Here is a 16,222-nt window from a genome sequence, read left to right as displayed (position 1 = left end):
TTGCCAACCACAGAGGTAAGACACACTGGTCTATAATTTCCTGGGCTATCTCTACTCCCCTTCTTGAATAAAGGAACAACATCCGCAACCCTCCAATCCTCTGGAACCTCTCCCATCCCCATTGATGATGCAAAGATCATAGCCGGAGGCTCAGCAATCTCCCCTCTCACCGCCCGCAGTAGCCTGGTCGTCTACATTTCGTCTGGTCTTGGTGACTTTTCCAACTTGATGCTTTACAAAAGCACCAGCACATCCTCTTTAATATCTACATGCTCAAGCTTTTCAGTCTGCTGCAAGTAATCACTACAATCAGTAAGATCCTTTTCCATAGTGAATACTGAAGTAAAGTATTCATTAAGTACCTCTGCTATTTCCACCAGTTCCATACACACTTTCCCACTGTCACACTTGATAGGTTCTATTCTTTCACATCTTATCCTCTTGCTCTTCACATACTTGTAGAATGCCTTGGGGTTTTTATTAATTCTGCCCGCCAAGGCCTTCTCATGGCCTCTTCTGGCTCTCTTAATTTCCTTAAGTTCCTTCCTAGTGGCCTTATAATCTTCTATATCTCTAATATTACCTAGCTCTCTGAAATTTTTGTAAGCTTTTCTTCTTGACTAGATTTATTATAGCCTTTGTACACCATGGTTCTTGTACCCTACCATAACTTCCCTGTCTCATTGGAACATACCTATACAGAACTCTACACAAATATCCTCTGAATATTTGCCACATTTCTTCCGTACTTTTCCCTGAGAACATCTGTTTCCAATTTAAACCTCCAATTTCCTGCCTGATAGCCTCATAATTCCCCTTACTCCAATTAAATGCTTTTCTAACTTGTCTGTTCCTATCTCTTTCCAATGCTATTGTAAAGACAGACACCTACTTTATTGATCCTGAGGGAAATTGGGCTTCATTACAGTCGCACCAACCAAGAATAGTGATGAAATATAGCAATATAAAACCATAAATAATTAAATAATAATAAGTTAATCATGCCAAGTGGAAATAAGTCCAGGACCAGCCTATTGGTTCAGGGTGTCTGACACTCCGAGGGAGGAGTTGTAAAGTTTGATGGCCATAGGCAAGAATTACTTCCTATGACGCTCAGTGTTACATCTCGGTGGAATGAGTCTCTGGCTGAATGTACTCCTGTGCCTAACCAGTACATTATGGAGTGGATGGGAGACATTGTCCAAGATGGCATGCAACTTGGACAGCATCCTCTTTTCAGACACTACTGTCAGAGTCCATTTCCACCCCCACAACATCACTGGCCTTGCGAATGAGTTTGTTGATTCTGTTGGTGTCTGCTACCCTCAGCCTGCTGCCCCAGCACACAACAGCAAACATGATAGCACTGGCCACCACAGACTCGTAGAACATCCTCAGCATCGTCCGGCAGATGTTAAAGGACCTCAGTCTCCTCAGGAAATAAAGACGGCTTTGACCCTTGTAGACAGCCTCCGTGTTCTTTGACCAGTCCAGTTTATTGTCAATTTGTATCCCCAGGTATTTGTAATCTTCCATGTCCACACTGACCCCTTGGATGGAAACGGGTCACCAGTGCCTTAGCCCTCCTCGGGTCTACCACCAGCTCCTTAGTCTTTTTCACATTAAGCTGCAGATGATTCTGCTCACACCATGTGACAATGTTTCCCACCGTAGCCCTGTACTCCGCCCCATCTCCCTTGTTGATGCACCCAACTATGGCAGTCATCAGAAAACTTCTGAAGATGGCAAGATTCTGTGCAGTAGTTGAAGTCTGAGGTGTAGATGGTGAAGAGAAAGGGAGACAGGACAGTCCCCTGTGGAGCCCCAGTGCTGCTGACCACTCTGTCTGACACAGTGTTGCAAGCGCATGTACTGTGGTCTGCCAGTCAGGTAATCAATAATCCATGACACCAGGGAAGCATCCACCTGTATCACTGTCAGCTTCTCACCCAGCAGAGCAGGGCGGATGGTGTTGAATGCACTGGAGAAGTCAAAAAACATGACCCTCGCAGTGCTCGCCGGCTTGTCCAGGTGGGCATAGACACGGTTCAGGAGGTAGACAAAGTGGATAGTATTATGATCACTATCTCCAAAATGCTCTCCCATTGAGATCTGACACCTGACTAGGTTCATTTCCCAATACCAAATCAAGTACAGTCTCTCCTCTTGTAGGCTGATGTACATACTGTATCAAGAAACCTTCCTGAACACAACAAACTCCATCCCATCTAAACCCCTCGCTTTAGGGAGATGCCAGTTGATATTTGGGGAAATTAAAATGTCTCATCATGACAACTCATTATTATTATTATTATGCCTTTCCAGGGTCTGTTTCCCTACCTGCTCTTTGATATCCCTGTTACTATTAGGCAGCCTATATTTTTTAAAAAAAAAACAAAAAAAAAAACACCTAGTAAAGTTATTGACCTCTTCCTGTTCCTAACCTCCACTCAGAGACTCTGTAGACAATCCCTCTATGGCATCCACCTTTTCTGCAGCTGTGATACTATCTCTGATCAACAGTGCCACGCCCCCACCTCTTTTTTGCCCCTCTCCCTGTCCTTTCTGAAACATCTAAAACTCGGCACTTGAAGTAACCATTCCTGCCCCTGAGCCATCCAAGTCTCTGTAATGGCCACCACATCATATCTCCAAGTACTGATCCACACTCTAAGCTCATCCACTTTGTCCATAACACTCCTTGCATTAAAATAGACACATCTTAACATCTCAAGTATTGCCATTGTGGTGCCAACGGAGCATGTCCATAACTCACTAACCCTAACGCATATGTCTTTGCTATGTGGGAGGAAACCAGGGCACCTGGAGGAAACCCACGTGATCACAGGAAGAACATAAACACCTTGCAGACAGTGGCAGGAACTTAACCCCAATCTTACAGCTGAGCTAACTGCTGTGCTATGTAATTTAATCTAGTATGTGTCTCAGATAATCAAAGAAATGTCTCTTCTATTTCAGTTAAGCCAAAATGGATGAAATGTGATACCAAAACAACAGTAATTCAGTACCGCTCCTATAATTTTCCCACAAAACAACTAATCCTTCATTTTTAAGGAGACACTAAAGTAGTCGATGAAGAGCCTGAAATGTCAATTCTTAATTCCTTTCCAAGGATGCTGCCTGGCCTGCTGAGTTCCTCCAGCATTTTGTAAATATTACTGATGTAATACATGCCATTCTTCCTGAGACATCTGGTCACTCCGCCAGCAGTTGCTGAGAGTTAAATATTCTAATTTAATCTTGGCTTTTAAAAATTCCAAACGTGTCTTCTATTTCAATCTGCCATGCTTGTACCCCCTGGATTGTCTCCTAGAGGAATTCTCACCTCTAGAACACTGATTTCCAAGTCCCAGAAGTATAGACACTCCTCTGAATTGCCCACCTGCTTTTATCCATTTTGATCTTGGTCCCTTGCCAGGGGTCTCGTGTAAAGAATTTGGAAACAATAAGTGTATAAAAGCAAAATTGAATGGGATTGTGCTTAGCAATAAATGTAATTTTTATCAGAAAAGATCAGGCATTTGGGCTTTCTGAAAGAAGGTGGAGATGGCCTAATAAAATGTTCAATGGTAGACTAAAACTTGTGACTTTAAACTGTCACCAAAAATCCAACAAGAGATTTGGGATTGCATTACCTGGTATGGTTAATACATGGGCCTCCTTACCAGAGGGAGTAGTAATGACATTCAGCAGACATGTATTTTTTTAGTGAGGTAAGAGTAAGTAGAGGAAAGCTGTGGAGAAGTTTTGTGTGGGAGGAGTTTTTGATGCTTGGTCCCCAATTTTTAAATTTTTTTGTGCTGGGAATTTTGTGTATTATAGGAGGGAGAGAATAAACCAGAGGTTAGGTAATCCTATAGCAGTTGGCTAAGTTTTCAGCAATGTCCCTAATTTCTGGGATATCTACATTTTTAGATCTTTAAAAAAATTTTGTGCAATCACCCACAGCAAGATCTCATCTTACAACAGAGGATGGGATTCTGAAAGTGTTTTGCTCATGTCAAGAGTAAATTTAAATATTGGCTTTTGGGTATTGATGTTGGTACCAGGGCCAGGATTTATTCCCCATCTCTAGTTGCTTTTGCTGGTAAGCTGCCTCCTTAAAGCTGTGGTCCATAAGCTGAAGCCAGTCCAAGAGTCTAGTCCCATGACATGGGGGATGTACCCAGGATGTGGTGTTGGACTATATTGAAGCTGTGTGCCCACTGTCCTTCCAAATTGCTGGGAAGTTTAGTGAGAAACTGGTGCCAGCTATGGAAACAAGACTTCTGATGTTCTGAATCTAGATGTGGTGTTAGGTGAAGGGGTTTGGGTAGTGGGGAAATTAGAATTGAGTTTATTATTAACATATGTCACAATTGTTTTGTAGCAGCAGCAGTATGGAGCAATACATGATGTGTGATGACAAATGGAAGTAGAGCAAAAAGTAAAATAGTGAGGTCATGTTCATGGACAATTCAGAAATCTGATGGCAGAGGGGAAGCTGTTCCTAAAACATGGACTCATTGCAGAGGAGGTACAGGAGCTTGAGGCACACTTCGAGTAGTAATAAGAGGTGGTGGGGGTCCTTAATGATGGGTGCTGCCTTAAGTCATCACCTTTTGAAGATGTCCTTGATGGTGGGGAGGCTAGTGCCCACAATGGAGCTAACTGAATCTACAACCCTCTGAGTAGCTTCATCTAATTCTGTGCATTATTACCTCTATAGCAGGCTGTGAAAGTTGTAGGGCTCTCTCGTGGTCTGTGAAGGAATTTGCTAGTCTTTGGTGAGGGGCTAGTTACACTTGTCTGTACACATCCACATATTGGATCCTGAAGTTCAATCCACGATTTTTGGAAGTCAAGAGAGGCATGAAACTTGTTGCTTCACAATCATTTTATGATAATAGAACAAAATTGGAAAAGCAAAGCTGCAAAAGTCAAGTAGCTAAGACAGAACTGAGACTTAAAAAAAATAATGGTGGGGTGTCATGTTCTGCCTTTGTACTCCATAGATTTAAAAAAAAACACCTTGCCTTCAAACTTGTAGATAAGAGTTGACCAGACAACTCTATTTGAATAATGTGACACCAAGAAACTTCCAGAAAGAGAGGGGCGACAAACTGAACAATTGCATATACATACGGTGGCTACTAGGAAACATACAAATAGTTACATGTGTAAGTAGGCATTTAAATACAAGCAGGCAATTATTAAAATGCAAAGAACAATAATTATACAGTCTAATCCTACATAGCCTTGAAGAAAAAGTAAAATTGCTGCTGGACCAAAGTTTTAAATTGACTAAAGCTGACCCTTTTTCAAAGGCTACCTAATCTTTACACTTTATTCCTTCCACCAGGGATGATGAGTGGCTGTCAGCTACAATTGGTTTACTGGAGTATTTCCCAGATACCACAGTGGTGGAAATCAGTAGGAACTTTCCAGAACCATCCTGTGACATAGACCAGTGTAAAATGGTGCTTTTTGATGCCATTGCTAAATATTACAGCCAGACCAAAGAACCTCTCCTTACCAGTGATCTCTTTGACATCCACACAGGAGTGACAGAGCTTATTGGTATGTATAACTTTAATTACTGACATTCCAGTGCTTTTAAAATAGGCTCCATTTATAACTGTGTGCAGGTGCTAGGAGCTTAGAAGTAATTTAATATTGAAACGGTGAACTGTTTTACTGTAGTTACACAAATGGTCTGTGTTTAGGAGGATGATCCTTTGAAAGTTATTGTGAAGTTCCCAGGTGTGTTTGCAGTGTTACTTACACGCAAACCTGTAAAAGTATCAACATTAGAAACACCTAGTCTGGTTTTGCTGTTAATGAAACACTATTTTATTAATAACTACGTAATACAGTAACTTAAACCAGGCAAATCAAAGTTAATGGTGTTATGCATATATGTGTAAATCAAGCCTGGGTGGTAAGTGATAGTCTTATGATATGTTTTTTTAAAAAATCAGTTCAAATGCACAGGTTAATTAATGAGATGTTTGTAATCCGAAGGCGAATGTTGTCAGAAGGCAATTACGTTGATATTCCACAGATTCCATGACAGCAATACAAAATAACAATGGCAGTAGATTTTTATTCCCGAGGTTGTTCCACTCCACACACGAAATATCACCGACACTGATCTTCAAAGAATATCCTTCCAATGCAAGTGGTACCACACCCAAATTCAGCTTCGGGACATCCCAAAGTGGTGGCCACAGGATACTCAAACTGAATCCACGTATGGATTATCACCAACTGTAGCTTATCACAAAGGGGACCATCTTCAAGGGAACCACCACCCAGGCAAGGGTCAACACACCGGTAGATTCCATAAGGTTACTCCAAACACACAACACGATAGCCACTTATCCAGTTCCACGACATACAAAATAACTCCAACAGTGATTTGCCATGGAGTGCCTTTCTTCAATTAAATACTACACCCAGACAAAGGGTAAACATGCACGTGGTATTCACAAAGGTTTCCCCTCACCAGAGAACCCACTCCTGTGGATTAACTAAGTGACAATCACACTTTCCTAGCCGAATGGAAATAAACTCGCCCTCACTGGCTACTTGGAGTAATTTATCATTTATCTCTCTCGCTCTTGCGCTCTCTCTCCCATGAGTACATTTCCCACATTGCTCAATATAGCCTGTTGAGCATTCTTATTATTCCAGCTGACTCGGCGCTCGTGGGGTAATGATCACATGTGAAAACAGTCCAGCTCGCCTGCAGTGGTCTCCAGTTCCCAGTGTACACTCTATAATTGAAGTGCAGTTACAGTTTGGGGCAGAAATCCTGGCCCATCTGTGGATGACATTGTGCTTCCTACACTATCTCGTTGGCCACTGAAGGTCCAGTAAGCTGGAAGTTTAAGTAGTGCGTGATGGTGAGGGACTGCCGAGGAAAGGGGATAGATGTGAAGTTAATCAGAGGCATTTTGTTCCTCTTCAGAGTTTGACTATGAATGATAAGTTGTGCTTCAATGAACTGCCTGTTTTAAGTTCTGCTTTAGTGTAAAACCTAAGGCTATAAAGCAATGCTGCATTTAAGATTAGAGGGCAGTCTCACAATATAAGGATTGTAGCGATGTGCTGAAATAACGACGCACAGTTGGCAAGTCGTTTCGAGACTAGTTTGTTCAAACTTCGCGGTGCTGGCATTTAAATCCCTAGAGCCCGGGCGGAAGTGACGTCAGAGGTGCATTACCAAAGTCTCCCCCCGCGCGCTGGCTATTTGTGAGCCGGTTCGCCTGCGCAGAAAGTGGGTTGCCACATAACCCCCCCCCCCACAGAACCGGCAATACACCCCCCAATGTCCACAGTCTGGATCAGCCTCTGTTTGGGAGGTCTGCCTCTGCGCCGCGGTGCCTGAACCTCGACTGGCTGCGCCAAGTCCACATGGGTTGGTTTGTCGGTCCACCGTGAAAACCTCCTCTCTCTCCCCCCAATGTCCAGAACGTACGTGGACCCGTTGTTGTTGATCACCTTGAATGGCCCCTCGTACGGCCAATGTAGCGGTGCCCAGTGTCTGCCCCTTCGTACAAACACAAACTTACAGTTCTGCAGGTCTTTGGGTACATGGGTTGGGGTCCATTGGTGCGGGGACCAGGTTGCTGAGCCTTTCACGTAGCCTGTCCAGGACTGCTGCGGGTTCTTCCTCTTGCCCCCTTGGGACTGGTATGAACTCTCCTGAGACAGCCAGGGGCGCGCCGTACACCAACTCGGCCGACGAGGTGTGCAGATCCTCTTTGGGCACTGTACGAATTCCAAGCAGGACCCAGGGAAGCTTGTCCACCCAGTTAGGTCCTCTCAGACGGGCCATGAGAGCCGACTTCAAGTGACGGTGGAAGTGTTCCACCAGTCCGTTCGACTGTGGGTGGTAGGCAGTTGTGTGGTGCAACTGCGTTCCCAACAGGCTGGCCACAGCCGACCACAGGCTGGAGGTGAACTGGGCGCCTCAGTCGGAGGTAATGTGGGCCAGTACCCTGAAGCGTGCTACCCAGGTTGCGATCAGTGCTCGGGCGCAGGAATCAGCAGATGTGTCGGTGAGCGGGACCACCTCTGGCCACCTCGTGAACAGGTCTACCATCGTTAGGAGGTACCGCACTCCTCGGGACACTGGTAGGGGATCCACGATATCCACATGAATGTGGTTGAACCTCCGGTGGGTGGGTTCGAACTGCTGCAGCGGGGCTTTAGTGTGCCGCTGCACCTTGGCTGTTTGGCACTGCGCGCACGTTCTGGCCCATTCACTGACCTGCTTGTGAAGTCCGTGCGATGCGAACTTGCTGGAGACCAGCCGGACGGTTGTCCTGATAGATGGGTGCACCAAACCGTGTATGGAGTCGAAAACTCGCCGCCTCCAGGCTGCCGGGACGATGGGGCGAGGTTGGCCGGTAGCCACTTCGCACAGGAGGGTCCTATCACCTGGGGTTACGAGAAAGTCCTGCAGCTGCAGACCTGAGACTGCGGTCCTGTAGCTGGGCATCTTGTCGTCTGCCTGCTGCGCCTCTGCCAGTGCTGCATAGTCCACCCCCGGGGACAGGGCCTGGACAGCTGGTCTGGAGCATGCGTCCGCTACGACGTTGTCCTTTCCCGAGACATGCTGGATGTCTGTCGTGTACTCGGAGATGTAGGACAGATGTCACTGCTGGTGAGCCGACCAGGGATCAGACTCCTTCGTGAACGCGAAGGTCAACGGTTTGTGGTCCGTGAACGCGGTGAACGGCCTGCCTTCTAAGAAGTACCTGAGATGCCGGATTGCCAGATACAGTGCCAACAGCTCCCGGTCAAAAGCACTGTACTTGAGTTTGGGTGGTCGTAGGTGCTTGCTGAAGAACGCCAAGGGTTGCCAGCGCCCCTTGATGAGCTGCTCCAGCACCCCACCGACTGCTGTGTCGGATGTGTCCACCGTGAGGGCGGTCGGAACATCCGTTCTGGGGTGCACCAGCATCGCAGCATCTGCCAAGGCTTCCTTGGCTTTAACGAAAGCGGCTGCGGCCTCCTCGTCCCAAGTAATGTCCTTGCCTTTACCCGACATCAGGGTGTACAAAGGGCACATTATACGGGCTGCTGAGGGGAGGAAACGGTGGTAGAAGTTCACCATACCAACGAACTCCTGCAGGCCTTTGACCGTGTTGGGCTGGGCAAAGTGGCAGATCGCGTCTACCTTGATGGGCAGAGGTGTTGCCCCGTCTTTGGTAATCCTGTGGCCCAGGAAGTCAATGGTATCGAGACCAAACTGGCATTTGGCTGGGTTGATCGTGAGGCCGAAATCACTCAGGCGGGAGTAGAGCTGGCGGAGGTGGGACAAATGCTCCTGATGACAACTGCTGGCTATAAGGATGTCGTCCAAATAGATCAGGGGTGTCAAACTCATTTTAGGTCACGGGCCGGATTGAGCAAAATGCAGCTTCATGCGGGCCGGATCAGTCGGACGCGTGCGAACGCAGCTTTCGTTGCCTCCGTTTTTTCAGCCTGCTCTCATGTGTCTCAGTCTCTGCTATAACTACAAAGTGTTTCACTTTACAAATTCCGTTTCTTATGAAGAAGACTGCCGAATAAACACTAAAAACCCTGAAAACCTGGTACCTGAATAAACTCAGCATTAGCCATATCATACGCCATAGGCCAGCTTTAATAGTAATTAGATATTATCTCGCGGGCCAAAGATAATTCCACCGCGGGCCAGATTTGGCCCGCGGGCCTTGAGTTTGACATATGTGAAATAGATGAACGCAAAGTTCAGGTCGCTTCCCACCACGTCCATTAGCCACTGGAACATCTTTGCGGCATTCTTCAGGCCGAACTGCATTCGGAGGAACTCGAACAGGCCGAACAGGGTGATGAGTGCTGTTTTGGGGATGTCTTCAGGGTGCACTGGGATTTGATGGTATCCCCGGACGAGGTCTACTTTGGAAAAGATTCTTGCCCCGTACAGGTTTGCTGCAAAGTCCTGTATGTGTGGCACAGGGTAGCAGTCTGGAGTAGTAGCCTCTTTCAGTCTGCGGTAGTCGTCGCATGGTCTCCAACCCCCTACTGCTTTGGGCACCATGTGCAGGGGGGAAACCCATGGGCTGTCGGACCTCCGTACAATCCCCAATTCCTCCTTCGCCAGGCGGAGCTTTTCCGGAGGGAGCCTTTGTGCGTGGGCGTGGAGGGGTGGTCCCTGGGTCGGGATGTGGTGCTGTACCCTGTGTCTGGGCATGGCTGCCATGAACTGCGGTGCCAGAATCGATGGAAAGTCCGCCAGGATTCTGGTGAATTCGTTGTCCGACAGCGTGATGGAGTCCAGGTGTGGGGCCAGCAACTTGGCTTCATCCAGGGAGAATGTCTGGAAAGTCTCGGCATGTACCAGTCTTTTCCCTTGCAAGTCGACCAGCAGTCTGTGAACTCACAAGAAGTCTGCCCCCAGGAGTGGTTCGGCCACCGCGGCCAGTGTGAAGTCCCACGTGAACCGGCTGGCACCGAACTGCAGCTGCACTGTGCAGGTGCCGTAGGTCCGTATCGTGCTGCCGTTTGTGGCCCTCAGGGTGGGTCCTGGCTTCCTGTTGCGGGTGTCGTACCCTGTCGGGGGCAAGACGCTGATCTCCGCTCCAGTGTCGACCAAGAAGCAGCGTCCCGACTGTTTGTCCTAGATGTACAAGAGGCTGTCCTGGTGGCCAGTCTCCATAGTCATTAGTGGCAGCTGGCCCTTGCAGGGCAGGCGACAACGGCGGGCTTTTGTGCCCCACTGCTGGTGGTAGAAACACCACTGTTCACTGACCTCCTCACTCCTGGCTCTGTGTTGTGTGCGCCCCCCTGCCGGACCTGGTCTGGTCTGCTGTTGGGCGCGTGGCCTGGTAATCTGACCGTCGGATGCCACGCTCTCCCTCTTGGCTTTCCACAGCACGTCTGCCCGGGCCACCACCTTCCAGGGGTCGCTGAAATCTGCATTGGCCAGCAGCAGATGTATGTCCTCGGGCACTCGCTCTAGGAACGCTTGCTTGAACATGAGGCAGGGCTTGTGTCCGTCAGCCAGGGACAGCATCTCGTTCATCAATGCTGACGGCAGTCTGTCTCCCAAACTGGCCAGGTGAAGCAGGCGGACACCCCACTCACGCCGTGAGAGGCCAAAGGTCCCAATGAGCAGCGCCTTGAATGCTTCATATTTACCTTCTTCCAGGGGCGACTGTATGAAATCCGCAACCTGGACGGCCGTCTCCTGGTCAAGGGCGCTCACCACGTGGTAGTAACGTGTGGAATCAGAGGATATCTGCCAAATCTGGAACTGGGCTTCTGCTTGGCTAAACCACACGCGTGGTCGCAGCGTCCAGAAAGTCAGCAGTTTTAGTGAAAATGCGTGAACAGATGAAGAGTTGGTCATCTTTGGTCCAAATCCAGTTTGTAGCGATGTGCTACACACAGCGCTGAAATAACAACACACAGTCGGTAAGTCATTTCAAGACTAGTTTATTCAAACTTCGCGGTGCTGGCATTTAAATCCCTAGTGCCCGCCCTCTCCGGGCAGAAATGACATCAGAGGTGCATTACCAAAGTCTCCCTCCGCACACTGGCTATTTGTGAGCCGGTTCGCCTGCGCAGAAAGTGGGTCGCCACAGGATCTCCTTTTAGTTCAGAAGTGAGGAATTTCTTTAGCCAGAGGGTGGTGAATTTGTGGAATTCATTGCCACAGACAGCTGTGGAGGCAAAGTCACTGGGTATATTTAAAGCAGAGGTTGATACATTCTTAACCTTGATACATTCTTGTACCTAAGGGAAGAAGACAGGAGAATGGACTAATAAATCAGTGGTGATGGAGCAGGCTGAATGGCCTGATTCTGCTCTTGTGTTATGATCTTGTGCAATATTACTAGCTTGTACTTTTGATTTGAAGAATGCATTTTGGAAAAAGAATCTGTCATTTGAGGTATGTGTAATATGTGGAAGACCCAAGCATCCAGCTGAGCAAGAATTTCTAGTTTGAGTTGACTGGTTTCAAGCTCACTGGGTCACCAGAGTGTTAAAGCAAAAATGCAATGCTGCATTGAGTTGCAGGAAGGTCAGTGATGAACTATGATGATATTTAAACTCTTATTGTCATATCATCATGATATTCTGCAGATGCTAAAAATCCAAATTAACTGAAATGTCAGGCAGCATCTCTGACTGGTTAATAGGTTAAAGCGCTGCTGTAAATTGCTCCTAGTGCCTATGTAGATCTAGGAGTGTTGATGATTGCTACCTTTCTGATGTGGAGAGATTGGGTTACTGGGTAGAAGCTCTTGTCATCTTTTTCTCTTTTCCCCCCAACCACCCCAGTGTTAGCACCACGGATGCACCAGGAGAGTTTGCAGCAGGGGTGGCCAACCTTTTACATTCCATGTGTCAATTTTTTCACGCACGAGTTCAGATGCGCCATATAACTCTTGTACCCCCATTCAATTCTTGTAAAAATAAATGTTAATATAGACATGTTTAGCGTTTTACATGATATATTGATTTAATATAAAAACAAGATGATCATTACTTACCTTAATGAGACTTTTAACAAATATATTTTGCCTTTTGATTTCTTCCTTCTTAATCACATTCTTTCAGTAACTCAGACCCAAACACTAGCTTCAGTTTTCTTTATTTCACTGTGATGTTGTGTTTTTAGTGTCTATTAAGATCATGTCTTCTATTATGTGAGAAAGTGTTTTCACAAACAATGCACAATGGTTTTCCTGACGGTCCCGCTATAAATAAGAACTCATTTTCCCCACTGTTCATTGAATTCACGCTTATTATCACTTTCTGCTTTTCTTTTGCACTGTGACGGGTAACTGAATGTAAAAACAAGGCTTATTTTTCAAAAGTACACAAAACTAAATGTTCACAAAGGACGGACAAAGCGCAACTCCTTAGCGCATGAGTATCAATTGTAAACTGACTGGCAAAAACCTGCGACGCACCGCTGGTGCAGATGCCTGGCGCCTCAGGATCAAACGTGTATTGAACAGTTATGAAACGACTGCAGAACAAAAGTCCTTCTTTCCTAGTTTGACTCATTGAACATTTTTAAACTGAAAACATTACCGGTAATGTGAAAAGATCACAACCACCAAAAGATGTGCATGAAATGATAAAATCGCTAAAAACAATTGCTAAGTTTTAGATTTATTCTCAGTAAAACCCATTTCTAGCTCTAAGCTATTTGAATTCCTGTTATAGTTTTTTTTCTCTCTACAAATCGGTTTTTGGTTTCAAGCTCCATTCCAGGCTATATGTACCTTAAGTGTGAGACATTTCAGTCAGAACCTTTTCTGTGAGTAGATGTTTAAGGAGCAGATGTAACCATAAGACATGAGGGCAAAATTAGGCCATTCAGTCTATCCACTCTGCTCTGCCTTTCATTCATGTTTAACTTATTTTTCAACTCTATCCTCCTGCCTTTTTCTCCATATCAGTTCATTCACCATGATGGCTGAAAGCTCAGGATGTATCTGTGGAGAGAAATGGTTAAGATTTCAGGTTGATAATATTTCATCTGAACTCTAGTCAGTCTCTTCCTCTGCACATGTCTGACCTCCAGAGTATTATGTGCACTTTCAGTTTTTTTGGATTTTCACCATCTGTTTTTCTTTTGCTCATCAATTGCTGTCACCAGTTGTTTTGATGTCAAAAAGACATAGCAGAATTAGGCCATTCAGCCCATCAAGTCTGCTCCACCATTCCATTGTGGCTGATTTATTATCCCTCTCAACCCCATTTCCTGCCTTCTCATAATCTCTGATGCTCTTTGGATGTGGGAGCTGTCTCTATAAATTAGCTATACACAAAGTACACTGCAGACGCTGTGGTCAAAGCAACACGTACAACAAGCTGGAGGAACTCAGAAGGTCGGGCAGCATCCGTGGAAACAAGCAGTCAATGTTTTGGGCCGAGACCCTTCGTCAGGACTGAAGAGGGAGGGGGCAGGGGCCCTATAAAGGTGGGGGAGGGTGGGAAGGAGAAGGCTAGGTGAAAAACCAATCAGAGGAAAGTTCAAGGGGTTAAGGAGGAGATACAGGAAAGGTGAAGAAGGAATGCAAGTGGAAAGCACTGTCGTAGAAGGCAGAATCATGAGAGAGGTGATAGGCAGCTGGAGGAGGAGGGAGGGAAGGGAATTACCAGAAGCTGGAGAATTCAGTTTTCATGCCAAGGGGCTGGAAACTACCCAGATGGTATATGAGGTGTTGCTCCTCCAACCTGAGTTTGGCCTCATCATGGCAGTAGAGGAGGCTGTGTATGGACATATCCGAATGGGAATGTGAAACAGAGTTGAAGTGGGTGGCAACCGGGAGACCCTGTCTGTTGTGGCGGATGGAGCGGAGGTGCTCGACGAAGCGGTCCCCCAATCTGCGTTGAGTCTTTCCGATGTAGAGGAGTACTGGATGCAATAGATGACCCCCAACAGACTCACGTGAAGTGTTGCCTCACCTGGGAGGACTGTTTGGGTCCCTGAATGGTGGTAAGAGAGGAGGTATAGGGACATAAATTAGCTGATGCTTTTGCTACATCATAATGGTGATTATAGTACACAAAGTAATTGGATTAGAATGTTTGAAGCAAAATCCTTGTGATTAAGTGTAATGTAGAAGCAGGTTCACAGGTTTGGTGATTGAGACAGAAAACAATGACTACAAATAAGCATACTAATTTATTTACAAACAGTAAAAAGGAAATTGACCAAATATTTAAGTGTCCCAAGTTACACAAACTGAAAAACTATATATCAACAAACAGATATTTAGCTAAGAGTGTGTGAGGTAAGAGCTAAGTGAGTACTTTCCACCTCATTCCTCTTGTACCCACCCCCCCCCCCCCCTCCAGCCCACCAAAGTGCCCAGAACAGGAAATGGGTGTCATGGCATGTAAGCCCAACCAAAGGTTTCTTTTATCTAAGTATGTATGTTTGTTACAACTGAGATTCATCTTTTCCCATGGGGGGGGGGGGGTGGTTAGTGACAGTAACATCAGACCCCCAACTCCTGTCTCGCACACAAAATCTAATCAGGGAAAGTAAGCAATAGGAAAGAGCAGCAGCAGTTTTTAGATGTGATCAATAGTGGACACAAGACACACCCTCCTACATTGATCTACTATGCATACTTTTGTATAATACCCTGAAAATTGTCAACCATTTGTACAGAAGAAACAACCTCTAGTTTGATTTTTTTTTTTTTTTTAAACCACTCTCATCACCCGGAGTTATCCCAGAATTGTGCACTGTTGGCCTGCGGGTTGGAAATCTGGAAAATGCAATGGAAAACAATTTGAATTATTTCATTATGTCCACTGTGGAGGCATTTGTGCAACTGAGGAAGTATGTTGGACATGCTGCTGGCTGCCCTGGTGCGTTGGTCGGTTCCACTGAGTCTCGGAGGTTGTTCTATGCATGAGATTCTATCTAAACCAAACACTTGGCGAACTGCAGGGGCTGGATAATAAATCCTTTTGTGCCCTTTGGGACAGCTCCTGTTATTCACCCACAGCTGAGTTATTACCAAGTCTCCAAGTTAGTGAAAGTTGAATGAAAAGTCCAGAGTTGCGGAGAGCAGTTCTCTCACTCCGCCTCTGGCGTACTGGGTGAACTGGTTCCTTACAGTCCAAAACATTATCAGTGCACTGACTGTTACTCGTTCTCCCTTTGTTCTCTTGCAACAGGGGAACAACTGTATAGGCCAACATTAAATATAATCAGCTCACATTCATCCTGGAATTTGACATCTTGTATTTGCATTTCAATGTCACAAATGTTTGAAATAGTTGCAAGATAGACGTAGGCACACTTGGCATGTGACGTTACGGTCCTTCAGTACAGATGTGGGCTTGATGTACTGTAGATGTATAGATTTCTAGACTTGAGGACCTGAGTTGTGGGGAAATATTGAATAGGTTTGGACTTTATTCTGTCAAGAGTAGGAGAATGAGTGGAGATTTGATGGAGATATACAAAATTGAAGGGTATAGATAGGGTAAATGTAAGCGAGCTTTTTCTGAGTTTTGGTGAAAGTATTAGAGGTCATGGGTTAAAGGTGAAATGTTTAAGGGGAATATGAGGGAGACCTTCACTGAGTGTGAAACAAGCTGCCAGCAGAAGTGGTGTTTGATCTCAACAGTTAAGAGAATTTTGGATAGGTACAGTACATGAAGGGTTATGGTCTAGGTGCAGGTTGATGAGACTAGACAGATTAAT

At 45.9% G+C, this 16,222-nt stretch overlaps 1 protein-coding gene across 1 annotated transcript in view; it reads left to right on the top strand.

Annotated features, from left to right (window-relative positions):
* depdc7a (DEP domain containing 7, paralog a) overlaps positions 1-16,222 on the top strand; it is a 56,936-nt gene that overhangs the window by 18,974 nt on the left and 21,740 nt on the right. Inside the window, exon 5 of the mRNA XM_073049825.1 lies at positions 5,363-5,580. Coding sequence (XP_072905926.1) covers positions 5,363-5,580 — 218 coding nt within the window. The remainder of the gene's footprint in view (positions 1-5,362; positions 5,581-16,222) is intronic.

The sequence above is a fragment of the Hemitrygon akajei genome, chromosome 6 (assembly GCF_048418815.1).
Source record: "Hemitrygon akajei chromosome 6, sHemAka1.3, whole genome shotgun sequence".
NCBI lineage: Eukaryota > Metazoa > Chordata > Chondrichthyes > Myliobatiformes > Dasyatidae > Hemitrygon > Hemitrygon akajei.
This window is presented reverse-complemented; position numbering and strand designations above follow the sequence as displayed.